Source organism: Acinonyx jubatus, chromosome B2, assembly GCF_027475565.1.
Source record: "Acinonyx jubatus isolate Ajub_Pintada_27869175 chromosome B2, VMU_Ajub_asm_v1.0, whole genome shotgun sequence".
In the NCBI taxonomy this organism is placed as follows: Eukaryota; Metazoa; Chordata; class Mammalia; order Carnivora; family Felidae; genus Acinonyx; species Acinonyx jubatus.
The window spans coordinates 137,423,173-137,441,763 of record NC_069385.1 but is presented as its reverse complement, the minus strand read 5'-3'; the positions used below and the strand labels follow the sequence as shown (position 1 = coordinate 137,441,763).

The 18,591-nt window shown below is 47.5% G+C and overlaps 2 protein-coding genes across 17 annotated transcripts in view; one reads left to right on the top strand and one right to left on the bottom strand.

The window, feature by feature from the left end:
• Positions 1-1,833: 1,833 nt before the first annotated feature.
• On the bottom strand, positions 1,834-7,343 carry LOC113593945 (translation initiation factor IF-2-like). Its single transcript, XM_053223404.1, has 3 exons — positions 7,304-7,343; positions 4,712-6,108; positions 1,834-3,697 (listed from the first exon to the last, which is right to left on the bottom strand). Exons 1-3 carry the CDS (start codon positions 7,341-7,343, stop codon positions 3,647-3,649), a joined length of 1,488 nt encoding a protein of 495 aa, XP_053079379.1. The 3' UTR covers positions 1,834-3,646.
• The window catches only part of ATXN1 (ataxin 1), a 415,717-nt gene continuing 401,535 nt past the window's right edge, over positions 4,410-18,591 (top strand). For 6 of the 16 annotated variants that reach the window (XR_008298752.1, XM_027040355.2, XM_027040352.2 and 3 more), the window contains exons 1-2: positions 4,410-4,623; positions 12,663-12,777. The gene's annotated coding sequence lies outside the window, so the exon portion shown is untranslated. Of the gene's footprint in view, positions 4,624-5,726; positions 5,868-11,915; positions 11,963-12,604; positions 12,778-18,591 lie in introns of those variants that run through there. The other 10 variants (XR_008298749.1, XR_008298751.1, XR_008298750.1 and 7 more) reach the window with 6 other exon arrangements.

Below are 18,591 nucleotides of genomic sequence, written 5' to 3'. Positions count from 1 at the left end.
ATATAGGGCCTGATTATTGTAGATGTGCAATAAATCACTGCCAGGCAAATGAATGATAAACACATAAAAAGCAGCTAGAGAATTAAGACAGAGTCTCTGTTCATAAGTGTCTTATTTAAATATTCACCTATTAAATATTCACTATCTAGTAACTTGGGAAAATCTTTAAAACTACAAAAAACATGCTGCCAGATCTTTAATGTCTCTGTGTTCTCCCTTATTTCTGAACACCTCAGTGGATCATTATAGCAATTAAATGACCAACGCCACGAAAGCACAAGCTGTTTCCACAACTTTTTTGAGGCTTGGCTTTCTCATGTCTTATCCACCGCCCAGGAGTGTTTGAAGATGCGACACAGAAGGCTGTGGGACGTATGAAATGCTGTATAGATGTAATTGAAATGTAAGTACTCACCAGTGCAAACATTAAGGATAGTCCCCTCCCCAAATTACTGTGAGAGTAAAACATGGTGAAAAGCGCACATCCTTTTACCAACATATTTGCCTCCGGGATGAAACCGATTTATCTGAAGTAGTGTTGGGTTAACGGACGTTTTTAAAACAAACAGGAGCTATTCTTAGAGTTACCTTATTCTGTATCGCACTATTTTTTCCCTAGTTTTACGGAGAAGTAATTGACATACATCAGTGTGTAAGTTTAAGGGGTATCACAATTACATCAGTGTGTAAGTTTAAGGGGTATCACATGATGGTTTGAGTTGCATATATTGTGAAATGGTCATGTTTATCTTTATTTTTGACTGGAGGAAAGCTAGGGGAATTTTTCAAGGTATGACTTTTGAAGTCCACTTTTTAAAAAAAAAAACGAAGTCTCAAACTCAAAATAAGTGTATCTGTATTCTATTTAACTTCCCGCCTGTTCGATTATTTCGTTGTTATAACCTGGTAAGCTGTTTGCGTTTGCTTGGCTTTGTTTTGTTTTGTTATGAACTATGGAAGAAGCTACTTCTGCTGAAAACATATACTACGCTTCAAAATCCTTTACCATTTGGAGGGCTTGTATGCTTGTTTTATTAAGCACTCTTGTGCTCCCTCTGCTGCCGTGAAGAAAACCTTCACATTCAAGACCCCAGGACACTCCTCAGAGTATCCACTTGGCAATGATCATGCAGACGTTTGCATTCAATTGGGGCTTTTCTGAAATACGGTACCATTTGGCCAAAGCATTAAATGTAATAATGTTTCGTTAAAAAGTGCAAATTAGTTAAAAGGGGAGGGGACAAAAGAGGAATAAATAGAAGAATTATGTTCTGCGTCTGTGGGCCAATTCACCTAGACAGAGCCCTGTGGTACAGACGGCATTCTTCATACTACAGTGTGCTTAGGAATCATCAGGGTGGCTGGTTAAAAGGCAGATTGCAATTCAGTAGGTCTGGGGTGGAACTCTCATACTGAATTTCCAAAAAGCTCCCGGATGCTGCCACGGCTCTGAAGATGAGGCTTTTCGAAGCAAAATGTAATACATAATTATAGGATATCGTATTTACCCAATAGCCTACTTTAAGCCCTCAAAAGTAGATACTATCAAAACAACGAAGTAGATATAGGGGATAAAAATGATTTTCCACGGTGTTTGAGCAATGCAGAACACAGAGTAGGGGTAAGGCTCAGCAGGCCTTATCTCTCGATTTCCTTTAATTTTGAAATGTGACTTAAGCTTATATGAATACAATAGCAGGTAGATGAATAGGACCATAGTAGCATATACTTGCTACTAACTTCTTGAAAGCCCTGCTCTTTCCTGAGGCTTTATCTGCATCAAAAATCTTGTTTATAAAGAGTCAGTTATTTGTGATTGTACATTTAATAGTTGGCTGTCTGAAAAGAAAACGTTTCAACACTAAAGGTAATGAAACTGTATCGCGAGAATACCATTTAAGCGAGACCTCGCAGGAAGGAACAGTTACAGACTTTCATGGCAGTTTATGGCTTTAATCTTAATGGCTAAGAAAGGAAATGACACATTTCTTATTAATTGTCTTTACTGTTTGGGTAATATACATATTTAGCCTCCTTAAGGGAACATTTAAATTAATTGACTAACTCTAATCTGAGTTATGTGTTTTAATTTAAGGTTGTTAAAATAACTTAAATTAACTGCCTGTGTCAATGTAATAATTAAAATATTAGCTGTTTTTGGCTGAATATACTCTCAATGGAAGATGTCTAAAAATAGACTGGAGGTGGATTGGGCAGTCAGAATAAAAACACCTCGGCTAAGCCAAAAACATGGCAACCAATATTTTCTGTTACAAAAATATTTTAGATGAAGTTAGTTTTTATGAAAGCTGTCTCAAACAGAAACGAGGAGCAGAAGCTCTCTGTTTATTCGCAGGCCAGTAATAATTATATACCTGCAGCACAAAGCATACGTCTCTTGGGTGCTGAACCAACTGCTTCTGATCCTTTCAGGAACCCACTCGGCCAAGCAGGGGGAGGGAGGAGCTACTCCCCACTTACATTCTGAGATATTAGCCTTCACCTTGACAATGCTTGTCAACAACAAAACACCAGGAAGAGCCTTTTCAGGAAACTGATTTTAACTGTCCACTAGAGGCTGTAATGAGACCAACAATGTCACTTTAGACCAACCTGGGGTTTAAACTGTAACAAGCATTTCTTTTTAAATGGAAAAAAAAAAGAAAAAGAAAAAGTTGTAGAAACGAGTAAGAGTGAACAGTAGTCTTATTTAAATAGCCACGTATATGTGCATGATATTTCAAAATGCGAGAAAAAAATGATTTCCGGGGCTCCACACCTTCCTAGTTGTTAGCAGGCTTATTTTTATTTCTGGAGCACGTTGGCTCTACAATACAGTTGTTTCAAAGCTGACACATTTCTCTGGGTGATTCTGTACCCTGCTTCGGTTGGTGACTAACCGTTAGGTCATAAGCAAACTCAGCCAAAGGTTTCTCAGATACAGCTTACAGTCAACAGTGGTGGCTTGCAGAGAGAAACTTACGTGGAAAGATCGTGTTTCTAGACACTTGGTTCTAAGCACCTGAAAGAGGTCAAATGCTGCCCCGACACCTACTGGTCTTCCAGAATTATCTGCAGCAGGGAGAACGCCGCACCGAGCTCCCTTCCGCATGGATGTGCCTTCTCTTCCTCCAGGTGCCACACCTGTTGGCAAGGTGCACCCTTCCACATAAGATTTCCTCCCCGGGATGCTAGCACCCAGCGGTGGTACACGCGGAGGGGGCGGGGTGGTGGGCAGTTGAGAACCGCGCTTGAAAATTGAGCGCAGAGGAAGTTCTTCAGCGTGGATTCACCAGAACTGCCATTTGATGCTCGGTTTGCTTTCTGTATCTCCTGCACTGGTTACCTCATTTCCGATTAAATTAATGATCCCGAATTAGCTGCGAGTGGAGCGCGCGGGTCGTCTTCCAAGGCGGGAGCTGGGTACTCCAGTACCCAGGGCAGATTTGCAGACCTGCAGAACACGAAAAGGAGGTGGCGGGGTGGGGGGGGAAGGGGGTGGCAGGGAGGGCACCCGCTTTCCCTGGCAGGGAAGGTGACGGTGCACAGGCGGGGGAGGGGACTCGTCAAACTTTCCTGAGTTGCACGCCGAGGCAATCCCCGCAGCCCCGTGGTCCTGGTTCCGGAACGAAACCGGCTTGGAGGGCTAACGTGCATGGCGATCCGAGTTAGTCCTCTTGGACGATTCCCGGCGCGCCTGGGACGAAGGGCACATCGGGATCAGACTCGACCCCCCCCCCCCCCATTCCTCCCCCTGGGGTACTTCGCTGGCTCGGAGCTGAAGCCCGACACCCCTCGGAGAGTCCTCCAGGGCGCCCCAAGTTGCACCCCGCGGTCGCTCGGTCCCCTCCAACTAGGTGCAGGGGCCCGGGGAGGCGCGCGAGGACCGACCGGTCACCGCTAAAATTACCTCATCGCTTCAGCTCCCCGCCCCTTTCCCAAACCTGGAAGAAGCGTCCCCTCCGGCCTGAGCCGCCCCCCCCCCGCCCCCCTTCCCCTCCCCCCCGGCTGCCGAGCCGGTTCGGGGCACGCGCCGCCTCCCGGGGGGCCGCGGAGCCCCGGCAGCGCGCAGCCAAGGGTTAAGGGCGCCGGCCGGCCGGCCGCCGCGCCGTGCGCTCTCGGTGCTCCGAGCGGCTCGCCCTGCCGCCCGCCAGAGGGTGCCCCCCCCCACCCCCAAGTCGGATCCTTGAGCTGCGGCGGCGGCAGCCAACTGCTCCATATTTGGCTTCTATTACACATTTACATACTGGAGCGAGCGAGCGAGCGAGCGCGAGAGAGCGCGAGGGAGGGAGGGCGGACGGGCGGAGGGAGGAGGGAGGGGAGGGGAGCAGGGGGGGGAGGAGGAGGAGGAGGAGGAGGACGAGGAGGAGGAGGAGGACGAGGAGGAGGAGGAGGAGGAGGAGGAGGAGGAGGAGGAGGAGGAGGAGGAGGAGGAGAGAGCAGAGTATACCGCAGACATCATTTCTACTACAGTGGCGGAGCCGTACAGGACCTGTTTCACTGCAGGGGGATCCAAAACGAGCCCCGCGGAGCAGCCACCAGAGCTACAGCAGCCGCAAGACACTGTTTCTCTCCCTCTGCCCCCCCTTCCCCACGCAACCCCAGATCCATTTACACTTTACAGTAAGTGGCTATTTTTTTCTCCTCTGATTCTTTCTCCCCCCTCCCCCATCCCCTTCGCCCCTTATTTAGATTAAAATTTTACCCCTACCGCTGCTCTCCCGAGAGGGGCAAAAGCAACAACCAGCAAACAAACCCCAAACCCCAGTCGCCGGCACAGAAAACAGCTGGAAGAGGAGCGAAGGGAAATCGACGCGTCGTGTTGTGTTGTGGTGTGTGTGTGTGTGTACGTGTACATACAACCTTCTCCCGCTCCAGCCTCCCGGGCCGACACCCCCGCTCGGGGCGCAGGGACTGACGGCAGGGGGCTGCCGGGCCGGTGGGCGCCCGCCAGGCGAGGGGGCGCGCCCGGGTTGGGGGTGCGGGCGCGGGCGCGGGCGGGGAGAGCGGCGGCGGCGCCCCGCTCCGGCGGCTGCTGGTCCGGCCGCGAGTGCGGAGAACCGTGTCCCCCTCCCTCGAGGTGGCGTAGGGGTAGGCGGCGGCGGCGGCGGCGGCGGCCGGGGGTCGCGCTGCCCTCCTCTCCCGCCGCACCCTTCCCAGCCCTCTCCCCTCGGAGGGCGGCGGAGCGAGTGGGTCTGCAGGAGGGTTGGGCTCCCCCCTCCCCCGCCGCGGGTGGCCGCCCGGGCCTCGGAGCCCGGGGCGGGGGGTCTCCCTGGCGGAGGCTGGCCTCGCCGGGTGCGCGACTACGGGCCGGGACTCTGCGCGCGGCCGGGCGCCGGGCGGTGGGAGCGCGGGGGGCGCGGAGGGGTGGGCGCGGGGGGGAAGCCGACGCGCGGGTGCCGGGCGCGCGGCTGGAGTGGCGGCGGCGGCCCTGCTGCCGCCGCCGCCGCCGCCGCCACCGCCGCCCTGTTGGTGCGGCCGCTTCCTGATCATGTGCGGCGGCCGCCGCCCGGAGCCGCGAGCCCGCGAGCGCCCCAGCCCGGAGCCGGCGCCCCCGCCAGCGCCCGCGCGGCAGGAGCGGAGGAGCGGCGGCGGGCGCTGCCCCGCCGGCGCCGGGAGTGAGCGGCTGCGCGGCTGCTGGGAGGGTGAATGAAGCCAGGAGGAGGGGAAGGAGGAGGCGGCGGCGGCGGAGGAGGCGCTGCGGGGACTGGGATGCGCCCTGGAGCCCCGCTGCTCGCTCACTCTGGGCCGGGCCGGAGACTCCGCCACTCCCGCGGCCGCCGCCGCCGCCTCCTACGTGGTTCCAGCGCTGCGAGCAGGCCGGTCCCGCAGGGGGCAGGGAAGGGGCCGGCCGGGCGGAGCGAGAGGTGAGGCGGCGGCGGAGCGCGGCGTGAGTGTGAGTGAGTGAGTGCGTGCGTGTGTGAGTGAGTGTGTGTGTGTGTGTGTGTCTGTGTGTGCGTGCGCGCGCGCGGAAGGGGGGCGGCGAGGCCCGTCGCGGTGGGGAGCGGCCCCTCGGTGGCCACTTGGCTGACTCTGCGGCGCCCCGAACCCTCCCCAGCCCTACCCCCACCCCACCCCACCCCACCCCACCCCACCCCACCCCCAGCCCTCAGGCCTCCTTCCTAAACTCCGGGGCTTGTGCTTTCATTTTATTTCCGACCACGTAGGGGGCTGACTGGGAGCGGTGGAACAATTCAGGTTTTTCTAGGGAGACAGAGCGAGGACCTTAATGGGGGGTGGAAGTAGGGTGGTGGTGGAGATCTTGCCAGAAAGCAAAACAAAACAAAACAAAAAATTCAGTGTCCAAGGACCGTGGGGTCCGGTTCAACCCCGTGGCCGTTCTGTTTTGTTTTGCTTTCTTAGTATATAATCCTGCAGATAAGAGGGTAATATAAATACTTCGGGAGATTGAGAAATTGCTGAAGAGTAGTAAGGGCAAAGAAAAAAAAAAGCCAGTCGGAAGCTGGTTATATAATGCGCGATGTGGCTAACGAGAACGGCAAGCTATTTTTATTTTGTTTACCGTATGCTGTGCAGTAGGGACTCCTCCAAACTGGTGCCGTCCCCGAAGAGATTCTGAGCTTCCCTGTGCGAGCCACAAGATACAATTAGCAAAAATTGGAAGACCCTATTGCGCCCACAGAATAAAAACTACTGGCTTAGAGTGGCATACGCCCTGCACATCCTTTCCTACGTGCACGGGAATGTGTATATGCAAATAAGTTCCTCCTTTGGCAATCTAGTAGTCACATCTCAATGACATTTGTGTTTTGTAATGCAGGCTGTTCCTAATATTTAAACATTGTCGTTACATATCGTACAGAGCAGTGGGTAGTTACTTGATGGTTATTTTTAGGCACAGCTCGTTACTTTTCCAACGGTGTTGGTTAAGCCTTTTCTGTTTGGAAGGAGCCCTGCAGTTCCTAGAAGCCCCCGTTAAGCCCACCCTGTGGTGTATTTGTAGTTTGATACTTGGGCTTTTTTTTTTTTTTTTTTTTTTTTGAGTGTGGCATGAAGCCTATGTTTGAGGAAACCACCCAAGAGAAGGTTGAGAAAATCCTGCACATGAACTCTTGGAAGGGGATTGCACCACAAGAGCTAATGCTGTGGCATTTAATCTCCTCTGATTGCCCTCCAACTGTGCATGCATCAGTCAATATTTTAGCAGCTCCGCAGACAAATGGGCTTGAAAGCCACCTTCTAGGACCGGCAAGAGGTTGAAGGGCTCCCCTGAACCTCCCGCCCGCCTGTCTTTCTCATCATGTAGATACGTGTCAGCGGTATAGGTTTTCCCTGCACTTACTCTGGCCCTGATCACTCCTGTAATTAGATCGGGCTGCCATGGCAACAGACAGTGTTCCTCGTCCATTCAGGTGGGTTTGTCTTGTGCCTGGACTACACTCCAAGTGTTTTATGCCCAGTATTTGTGCTGCTCAAGTCAGAGGAGAGGCTTCACTATTTCAGTTGCTGCTGCTTTCAGTCCTTTGGACGGGCGACCCTGAATGAGGCTTCTAAGCTACTCAACTTTTATAAAGGAGACCAACAAGCTGTTCTTGCCCGGTGCAGGATGGAAATGCATCTCCCCAGACAGTGAAAGGAACCTGGCACTCCTGCTGATGTTTATTGTGAACAGATCAACAAGTATTTGGTACTTGTGAGAAACCTTCCAGAGTTTCTAAAGCGACATTTCTTTTGCAGTCTGGTGCCTTTGGCCTTGCGGGCCCTTAACCCCTTCAGGTGTGAAAGCACCTACAGGACTGGTTTTCTGAAGGATTTAACTCTGCACAAGTGATTGATTTAGGAAGCATATCCACATTGTCACATTTCAGAAGTTTACTGTTAGAAGAGCCATTATAATAACAACAAATGGTACTGACTGCCGGAGCCATTCTGAATGGATGTATTTTTTTTTGAATGTATACATTTTTAATTTGGACCTCTTAGCCATCCAGCATCTTTTACATCTGTGATAGTAAGTTCAAAGGTTTTTCTCTCCGGTGAGAGACGATACAGGCCTGTAGCTAGTAGACTGACCACGGGTGGTGCTTTTGCACAATAAACAGCTTGTACTGTATTTTGAGATATAATTTAATGAGCGTTTAATAATTCAGAGAGCAGTAGTTTACTCTTTGCATTAGGACACTACCTCATTAAGTCCGCTAGGCAGAGAAGAATAACAGAGAAAAAGGAAAGAAAAGTAGCTTTGGTTGCTGAAGCTTTCCGTTCCTCAGGAAATCCACCTAAGTGGGAGTATTTTAATAACCCTGCTATTTGGAAGAAAAAGTAATTGAGAATAATAGTGTCTTGATTTGGTTGTGATCCTGCCAGTGGGTTTAGAGTTTTACAGCCCCATAGCTAAATTGGTAAACCCTTACTTTCCCCTGGGGTAGGATTCATTCCGGGGGGGGGGGGGGGGGGAGGTTTACGGCTCTCTCCCGGTTTAGTGGGTTTATGCCCTGGGTAACTTGATTGTGGCCTGTTCAGATCAAGTGTTGCTGTGGTTAAGTTAAAAGGAGCTATTTTTTTTTAGGCTGTAAATAGATGGGAAGCAAGGATATGAAATAAGGTCCAGAAGTTTGAGTTTTACATGCTTTGGAGGTCCTAGGTTATATTTGCAGCATACCGAAGATCTGTTCACTTGCAGTAAAATGTGAATGCATTTTTGAATGCTAAAATAAGTATGAAAAATGTTGCTTGATTGGGAACTGTGAAAGTCAATATTTTCCTGTCTGGATTTCGTTTTAAGAGGGTTTGGGTAACAGAAGTGATACTTTGTCGGAAATATTATAGCTAGGCTCCCGGGCCTCTGAATTGTCTTTCAGTCTTGAAGAAAGATGCAAGACAAACTCTTTAACCACCAGATTATATATCAAGTGCCTGTAGATGGCCTTACATTTCAATGGCTGTGAGTCTTGGGCAAGGCCAGCCTTATGAGAGTAGTGAAACATTAGTAAACACATTTCAGTGAGTCCAGTATTTATTGTCATTGTAGAGTATAAGGACTTACATTCCTTTTGTGTAATATGCCTTTATTTATTTATTTATTTCCATTCGGAAATGTCAAGTGGATTTTACTTTTGCAGTTACCTTGAATGACAGTTGGCTGATTACTAACACACTGTAACAGCGGCTCATTTTGTTTCCTGGGAGAAGTTAGTCAATAAACATATTTTATGAAAACCCGGGAAATGAGTGTAGGGGTGAATGTTAATTCTTTCAACTACAGTTGTGTGTATGTAACAACATGGTTTAGACTCTGAACAACTTAAAAATCTTGCGTATGTGATGGGGCATAGGGCGAGAGACAGGATATCATTTTTGGGGTGGCCCTAACTAATTTGATTTCCATTGCTTTTTCTTTTCAGAGTTATTCAGTAATTTGAATGATTGGCTTCTGTGAGAGATTCAGATATGTACAAGCTTAACTGCTTCAAAGAATGGATTTAATTCTGGTCATACTTTCAAGGTTACCAGAAGCAGGCCCTCCTTATTTTGTTAAAAGCATTGAAAATAAATGAATTGTAGAAATCTCAGCAGAGATCGTAATTTCTGTCCTAGGGCATTACCCACAGGACTGCTCATTTTTAAGAATGAATTTTGCAGTCCGCAATTCTGCTGTTCACATTTTAGTTTCATCGAATTCAGTTCAATAAAATGCTCATTCAAAATTTCTTTAAGGGATGATATAATAGTGAGCATGCTGATTGCTGATTTAGAGAATTAAATTTTTTTTAAGTTTATTTATTTATTTTGAGAGAGAGGGAGAGAAAGAGAGACAGAGGGAGAGAGCACAAGCAGAGGAGGGGCAGTGAGAGAAGGAGAGAGAGAGAATTCCAAGCAGGCTGTGCACTGACAGTGTGGAGACCGATGCGGGGGTTGAACCCAGGAAGCGTGGGATAATGACATGAGCTGAAACCCGTAGTCCGACCTGTTGCCAGCTGAGCCACCCTGGTGCCCCTGGAGAATATTTTTAAATGTTGGCTGAAAGAGTTGTAATTGGATCAGGGTTTTGAAGAAATATGTATAAGAAAAAGATTTTAGGTAAATAATCTTTATTTGTGGAGGCAGTTTGTAAAATTTTATCCCTGTTTCATAAATGATGTATTGTTGTCTTTATCAGTGTAGTAATATGTTTTGTAATCCTGATAGACATGAACTTGTCAGGCTAGTGTATTATCAATGTTTGTAGTGCAGATTAGCATCCCAAATGTACTAAAACATGTTTAGAACTATCGCAGACAAAAGAGCGACAAGCATTGTATTTTCTTTGATACGTTCGATGTTAGCAGAAATGTCTCATTGATTTTTCTATAATTTTTAATGCATATCATTTGCGGAGTAATGAAAATGCAGTGGTAATTGCCATAATGCAAGCAAAAATGATATATCCTACCTGAAAATGACTTGTCAGAAAATTCATTGTAGTGTAATCAGAATTTGAGACTTAAGGGGGCAGAGGTTCCCCTGATCATGCTCTTTTGATTCAGGCTAAGAGGAACTCTTATTTATTTATATATTATTTCTTCTTTACTATCACATCAGTTTTATTCAGGCCTTCTTTCTTAGCAGTCTTCTGCTATTCACGGAACTGTGTTAGGTGGTTCTGCTGTGCTTTTGAAATACGAAGGGTTCTATTTTTAGTGTGTGTGTTGTAGAAAACATGCTATAGGTTATTTCTTTATTTATTATTTTTCGTATCTTGTTTGTATGTTTTTGCAGTGAATCCACCCTGCCTCGCTGTTGTTCTTGGGTTTCTTCCCTCTGAGGGAACAGCAAGTTATGTCAACTCTGTTAATTACTCTAACTGGTGCAGCACCACAAATACCTGGGAAAGAAGTAGGCATACCAGTGTGAGGGTAAATTAATATTTTACAGCCTTTGCATCATGTTTGACTGTTCTGTGCACTTCAGCAGAATAGGAGGAGACTGTAATTTGGACTCTATAAAACCTTATCTGCCGGGTGATATGCAAATAGGACTGTGTGCACACACACAGATACACCAGCAAACACTCACTGTTAGCTCGTCAAGCGAGTGCTCTCTGCAAATCCACGGTGCCTGCGTCTTGCTCAGAAATGATTATCCAGTAGGTTGATGCTTCATTTGAGAGGTTACTAGAAAGAAACAAGAAAGCAGGTACTGTGTAAGAGGAAATCGAATTTGGTGAGCTTCTCTTTAACTTGGCCACCATTTATATGTGTCACGCAGCAGGCTTCTTGGTAGAGGGACAGACTTAGGTGGAGTCTTGTAAGGATTTCAAAGATACTGGAATCTAAAACAGTTTACCTACTTTCTCTGCACTCACGGATTACGTGTGGAGAAACCGATAGCTAGAAAACTTCTTTTGCATTATTAGTCCGGGGCATGCAATAGACGCTTAAATAAATACTTGGTGAACGGCCTCTTTAGAAGGAAGAACGCTTTGGCTACTGTTCGTTACTTTGAAACGTGTTGGAAAGCGATGGAGATTAGTTTCCTTTCCAGCTGGGCCGTCCTCTTAAAAATAGTGAGTGTGTGTGGATGAGAATAGTCATGGCTACCGAGATGTGTTGCCATCCAAGGATAATTGGCTCATTTACCTGTTTACGGATTATTCACGTTGGAGATTGTATTCATAACTCCAGAATAGTTTCTTTCTGACATCCAATATAATCCTGGGCTTTCTCCCTACTTCTGTTACCTGGCGTGGGCTTAGGAAACCCAAACTAAATTTAAAATTAGCCCAAACAGCTAATCAGAGAGGGAAAGTCTGCCCAGCAATGACCAGTTTGGGGGTTAGTTTACAACTGTGCTACTGATTCTTTCTACTTAATGTGGACCATTGGGGATGATCAGTATTTGAAAACAGTATTTTCATAGGGCTGAAAACTCTGTGAGCAGATCAAGTCCTCAACTTCTTCCATTTCTATGCTTAGGTCTTTACCTCACAAAAACTACAAGCACCAGGCTCCCTGATGGAAAGGTATATGGAAGATTCATTCATTCTTTCATTCATCCATTCACACATTCACTCATTCATTATACGGTGGATTAATTTTTACTTAACCATGCGCAAGGCATTGTGGCAACGTGAAAATGAAATAGACCTATAGTCAATAAGTAAATAATTTCAAGTTCAGCGGAAAGTCTCGCGGAACACTGCATACTTTTACGGTGTTTTCCGCACTTGATACATTTTTCTATCCCATTAGACCAGTATGCTGATGACTGTGCTGTCCCATGACTGCCCTTCTAGTTGCATGTTGATAGTAATATATGCCATATTAAAATTAGACTTTGGCTCGATTACTATTCAGTTCATGCCCATTTCACCAGTTATCGCTGTGATGACCAGCATGTGTTTATCAGATGATTGGTTAGGATCATTAGAGAAAAGAATGCCAGTTCGTGGCTCAAATGGGGCGACCAAGCTCTTAATTTGATTGAAGGGATGACCTTTTCGTGGGTTGGCCTCCCTCCGAGCCCTGTTGGATAAAACCAGACCTGCCTTTTGGACTGGCTGGTAACTGTAGTTTCCATAACACGAAAATGCAAACATTTGATGTCCTTGAGGGTCTGGGTTTCGGTGTACAGACAGTTTAAGGTGGAACTGTTTTTTTTGAAGCCGTCTGTTCTGCTTCTCATTGTGGATTTCTTCTCCCGCACCCCCTCGACCACCGCAGGAGCATCGTGCAGAAAGTCGCCAGGCCGGTCGGTGCAAGCTGGGGATCTGTGTGTCATCCTTGTAAGACCGTCTCCTGCTCCACGGCCACTCAAGGGAAGTGCATCCCGTGTCAGGTGAGAGTTTTTGCTATGCTCATCTAGGTACCATCTGAGGATAAGGTCTGACCCGGAAAGTCACCTAGTACCCACGCTTTTGCATGCTGTAGACTGTTTGCCGTAATTGCCTTTGCACACTAGATCCAGAGGGAGGTTGAGAAATTGCCACGAGAGTTTTTAAAAACTTGGCTTCAATATCTCTCCTGTTGGTTTAATTTATGTGGTTCCTGAAGAAGTCCACGTTTGAGTTGGAGCTGGTTGACCGTTGTGTGGTAGGCTTGAGTCCCATCGTCTTTGTTGTCCCCTTTACATAATGCGGTGAGACTGTTTTTCTACCCAACTGTTACCTTAAGTCACGGTTTTCGTGGTACAGCGATTCAGGTGTGCGGAGACAGAGGCCCATTTGTTCAGCGGCAGCCAGGATTTGTCGAATCTTGAATTTCTTTGTGTCTGTTTGGATTTTACAACTTCCTGATTGCCTCACGTACAGTAAATTTTTCTGGCCTGGAGAGTCATGCCGACACAGGGTGTAAACAGCGTTGATGACTCATGGTTCTGTATTGAAGAGAGGACAAGAGGATCCTGCCTAAACAAAATCGGGAGACGTGGAAGTTAGACAGAAGTTGGGGCAAGAGGGCTTTGAGAGCACTGGTGGGTGCAACCAAAGGAGATTATGACATAGATCTCCTCTTTCTGTTTACTTTGGGAATAGTCCTGCTGGACTCTTTCAGAGGTTCCCAAGCCTGGCTGGGCAATGGAATCACCTGGAGGGTTTAAAAAGAGGGGGGGGGAAGGATTGGGGCTCCACCTCCTGAATCCAGATGAACCTTAATGGTCTCTCGGAATCATAGTGATGCTCTGCATGTTTGAGAACTTCTGGACGAGGTGGTCTCTGGGCAGCTCTTCCCGGTCACGTGCCATTTGCTTACCAGGCAGGACGCGGGTCTGTTGTTCCTATATACCTCACGTATCCAAATCTGGATGTGCAACTGATTTGTTAGGAGGCGGATATTTGCTTTACCAAAATGTTCATTTTAAAAATGATTCACCAGGAGCACCTGGGTGGCTTTGTCGATTAAGTGCCCAACTTGGGCTCAGGTCATGATCTCACGGTTTGTGAGGTCGAGCCCCGCGTCGGGCTCTGTGCTGACAGCTCAGACCCCGGAGCCTGCTTCGGATTCTGTGTCTCCCTCTCTCTCTGCCCCTTCCCTGCTCACGCTCTCTCTCTCTCTCTCTCTCTCTGTCTCAAAAATAAATAAACGTTAAAAATAATTAGAAAAGAAAATGATTCACCAGTTTTCTTTAAATAAAGAGCTCCCCCCTCTACACCTAAGATCCGGTTTTTAAGCTGCGGATAAATTCCGTGGCATCTGGGATAAGAGCACCGGCTCCAGAAGCAGCCTGCCTGCCTGTGGAACTGCCATTGTGTCCTGGAAAGCCCTAGAACCTTTCTGTGCCTCAGTGTCTTCGTGTATAAGGTGGAGATAAGATTAGAACTGTTTTCTAGGGCTGCTGTAAGAATGGAATGAAATACGCATTTGCTGGGTAGGACAGTGCCTAGCTTATGGTTTGTGATCTGTGAACCTAAGTCATCTTTGCATGCGTGCTGCCGAAGCGAGCTCTGCACATAAGTTTTATCTTTGTGATCGTGTAACTTTTCTCTCGACAGGATGATTGTAATGTTCTTGTTTTCTGATGGTTGCTCCTGGACCGTACATGACTAGGAACAAGTAAATACACTTGTACCTTGATCTTTGGACCAACGCTGTAGACATTTGCAGCTTTGCAAAGCAAACGAGCCTTTTATTTATTTTTCTGAATTTTGTGTCAGCCCCACCCTGTTGCTGCGATAGAATGCACACGTATTGTTTTTATATTGTCGCAGGGTGAACTGAGAAGTTGCGTGCACAGATGAAGCGATTTGTGGTCTGAGTAAAAATGAACGAAAACCTGAGTTGCAGAAAGGGTCGTCAGTAAGGTCCTCTTGGGGGATGGGGCAGAGGAGGGAGGCAGTTATCCCAAACACTGTATCCTTGAGAAATACGAACGGGGTCCTTTACATTTTATTGGCTGCGGTCCAGGGAGGGGTTGTTTCAAAGGAAATAGAATAATAGAATACCCACCCCCCCCAGAGTTACGTGCAAAAGCTAAGCCTCTTAAGGTCTGCAAGTGTCAGCTGCATGGAAAGGGGTAAGATATCTCACCACTGCTTTATCTCTTTGGGGTATTATCATTTGATATGCTAGGGAGAGAATCCTCACCTTCAAGTTTTGGGGAGAAGTAGTTTGATTGCATTCGTGGTTAAAACACACGCACATTATTTTTTTTAACGTGCGATGTTTACAAGAGAATTTTATTGTGGAAAAAAAAAAACGGGCATCAGAAAGTCCTAGCTCTTGGTCAGTATGTGCAGCTGAGAAGACACCGAGGTTTTTATAGTATATTAAGCAAATCCAAGTGTCTTATGAATACGTATTGTATTACCAACATAGTGCAGAGTCACCTTGAGTTTTAAGTGGCTGACATTTTCTGTGATTGCATTGAAAGGAAGCTTAGAAGCATTATCTAAACATTTTGCATAAAAAACGGCCCCTTTATAATCCTCACAATTGATGGCTGAACCCAAGAAGGGGCACAGTACCATTCGTGCGGTATTCTGTTATATTCATTAAGTTGTTTTTGTTTTTTAATTAAAACCTAGGCTGCAAGTATTTCTGGTTCTGCTTCCTTTGTGCATGTGATACGGCTGGTTATGACCTCGCTGGTTCCCAGGCACTCTCTGTGTAAAGAAATGATTCATTCATTCATTCACTGCATCTTTTTTTAAACTACTACTCGGTGCTGTGGGAATGAAAACGAGTAAGAGCTCCCAGAACGAGGTTGCCTTCTTCGTGGTCAGGTAGGGGCGAGGAGAAATGCCCGGCAAGACCTAACGAAAGCAGAATGGGGTGTCTTGCCCTTACTGGGGTTACGTTCTGATATGGAAGGAGTTCACAGTGACGCCGAGGAAAGACCGGGAGGAGGAGGGCTCGTCCGAGTTCAGCTCTTGAAGGCTGGCCAGCATTTCTGTGGGGAGAGGCGGCTGGAGCAGGGGAAGACCCGTGCAAGTGCCTGGGACGTCACTGACGAGGCCATTCTGGCCGAAGCCCAGGTGCCGGGGGGGCGTCTGCATTGTAGACAGGGCGGGGGTAAAATTGCGGGGAGAGGTCAGGTCTGGAGAGAAGCTTGGAGGAGCCGCAGAGCCGACTTTGCGATCGGGAGTTCTTGCGCCCGCAGGAAGTTTGCCAGGCAGGAAGCGAGGAGGACCGTGTTTCAGGGCTGCAGTCAGCAGGCGTGAAGTGCACGTGGGAAGAGGCAGGAGGCAGCGGCACGTGGGTGCAGCACGGCCTTCGGGCGCTTGGCCTTGAAACCGAGGGGAAGGGAAGGCTGGTGACAGGCTGGAGGGCGCCTTGGGGGGATAACAGGGTCCTCTCCCTGGAATCTCAGATGCCTTGCCGAGGACTGAACTGCAGCTCAATGAAATCATGTTCAAACCTTTCTTCCTTTAAGACCTTAAGGAAGGAAGGAAGGAAGGAAGGAAGGAAGGAAGGGGAGGGAGGGAAGGAAAGGAAGGGGAAGGAGGGAAAGAAGGAAGGAAGGAAGGAAAGAAAGAGGGAAGGAAGAAAGGAAAGAAAGAGAGAGAAACCTGAGCTAATTTTAGCTAAATCTAATGTGTGTATGACAATGAATGCCGCTTTTGAAATTCAGTGCACGCGGCATCTCTTTTCATTTAAACAAACGACCCTTCTATTTTCCTCTAAACAGTTTTATTAAGATTTTCAGTGAAGCCCTGTACGTACTAAGAACAATTCCAGCATTTCTTTTGATCTTTCCCACCGTTGATTTATTTATTCATCTCATGTGATAGGCGGAAACCACATTGCTCCATCCACCCAGCTCTGGAGCACTTGTTCACCTGTGGAAAGTCATCTACTGTACTTTGTTTGATAAATCACATTAATATGGGTGTGTTTTGTAACTTTCAAGGCTTTCCGGGAGGCTTTATGTGGACTCTTCTAAATGTGACACACACACACGCACGCACGCACGCACGCAAGGCACAGCTTTCTGAGCAATTTGGCTTCCCATTTATACTTTATAGAAAATGAAGAAAGACAGAGCGAGTGAGCTTTGACTCCGGGATGAAAAGATGCTAAGAAGACATGGCTGGAGATGATCTGGTTGCAGTTCTGTTAGTGGGCAGTCGGTTTTAATATAATTAGAGAAGACTAGAGGATCATTCAAGATGTTTTTCTTTGACCTGAGTTATTTAGATGGGTTGTCTCTATTCCCCAGACTAGCTTACAATGAGGCAGTGAGTTTCCTACCTTCCATAAAAGACAAGAAGGTTAGGACAGGAGTGAGAGGGCTGGAGAAAACCACTTCAGGGGCAGATCATTCTGTCTGCACATCTTTAATGAGCATCTAATATGTGACAGGCATTATGCCAGCTGGGCTCTGAAAGAAATATAGAGATGGTGAGCCATTCCCACTTACTGTGTATTAACTCATCTCATCCTTACTGCAGTCCTTGGAGGTAGGTACTGTTATTATCCATTATGTGAATGAGGAAATCAAGGCACCGAGAGGAGAAGTAACCTGCCCAGGGTTGATTAGCTGTTAAGTGGTGAAGTCATGCTTGGATTCCACCCTGTACTCTTCTTTTTTTTGTTTGTTTTTAAGTTTATTGATTTATTTTGAGACAGCGCAAGCCGGGGAGTGCGACAGAGACAGAGGGAGAGAGGGCGGGGGAGGGAGAGACTATCCCAAGCAGACTTCTTGCTGTTAGCACAGAGCCCAATGCAGGGCTCGATCCCACGAACTGTGAGATCATGACCTGAACTGAGATCAAGACTCGGATGCTTAACCGACTGAGCCACCCAGGCGCCCCCCACCCTGTACTCTTAACTGCAGCCATGCATTGACTCTTAAGCCCTGAGCCCTGTGTGTAAGAAGCTTACAGTTGAGTCTAGAAGGGAGGGCGTCTCTTTAATATTTAAAAAATCACGATAGGGCTGTAGCATCTTCCGCGAGGTCCAGGTCAGGGAAGGGTTCCTGCGTGCTGAGCCTTCCATTTGGATGTTTGGATGCTGGCCTGTTAGCTCAGTGTTGCCCCCAGGCCATCCTGGAGGTGTTACCGTGTTTTTTTTTCACTCGTCCTCATACCTCCCTGAAGTTCCTACGCACTTTGAATAATTATTAATTGAAAAGAGCGATGGCAGTGGCACCAGGCTTATCTGTGTCGCAGGGGATTGGCTTGAGCTGGGCTTCAAATGCGGTTCAGCGTCAAGAGTCCCAGTGAGACGATGAACTTTTGACTCTTCCAAAAGCTTCCCTGGGTCATGGCTCAGCTTGCAAGATTTGGCAGATACAAAGTATTCATCTCTGCAGTTTGCTAGGTGGTGGGCTGGCACTGGATGTAAGCTCTAAGAGCAAAGCGGGCGGTGAAAGGAGGTCATGCTTTCGTCCGGGTGGCCGTCAGGAAGCCCCGGGTCTCCTGTCCCCTCCTGTCCGCGCCCCTCCCAATCTCTCATTTTTTTCTCCTCATCTGGACAGGTGGATGAATCTTAACCGACCCACGTCAGAAGGATAGAGAAAGGATAAAGATCACTTTTGTCTTAGCCCGCTTAGGGGAGACCGGTCTGTCTTTCTTACGTTGAATGAAAATTACAGGACTTAAAAAAAAAAAAATGCCTTGAGAGGCAACGTCTCTCGCTTTATAGATGCACGGAACGCAGAGGACTTGGGATTTACTATCCGTGCGCTCGCCTGGCAGCCCCAGCCCACATCCCA

What these genes read in the sequence shown, in the direction of transcription:
- LOC113593945 (XM_053223404.1), bottom strand. Translation starts at nt 7,343, where the DNA reads ATGGCAGCCCGATCTAATTACAGGAGTGATCAGGGCCAGA. An exon ending in CAGGAGTGATCAGGGCCAGA is followed by an intron (nt 6,109 to 7,303) that starts GTAAGTGCAGGG and finishes AGGAGGCCTGAG; the next exon opens with GGCTGGGGGTGGGGTGGGGT. An exon ending in CCCCTCTCGGGAGAGCAGCG is followed by an intron (nt 3,698 to 4,711) that starts GTAGGGGTAAAA and finishes CCTTCGTCCCAG; the next exon opens with GCGCGCCGGGAATCGTCCAA.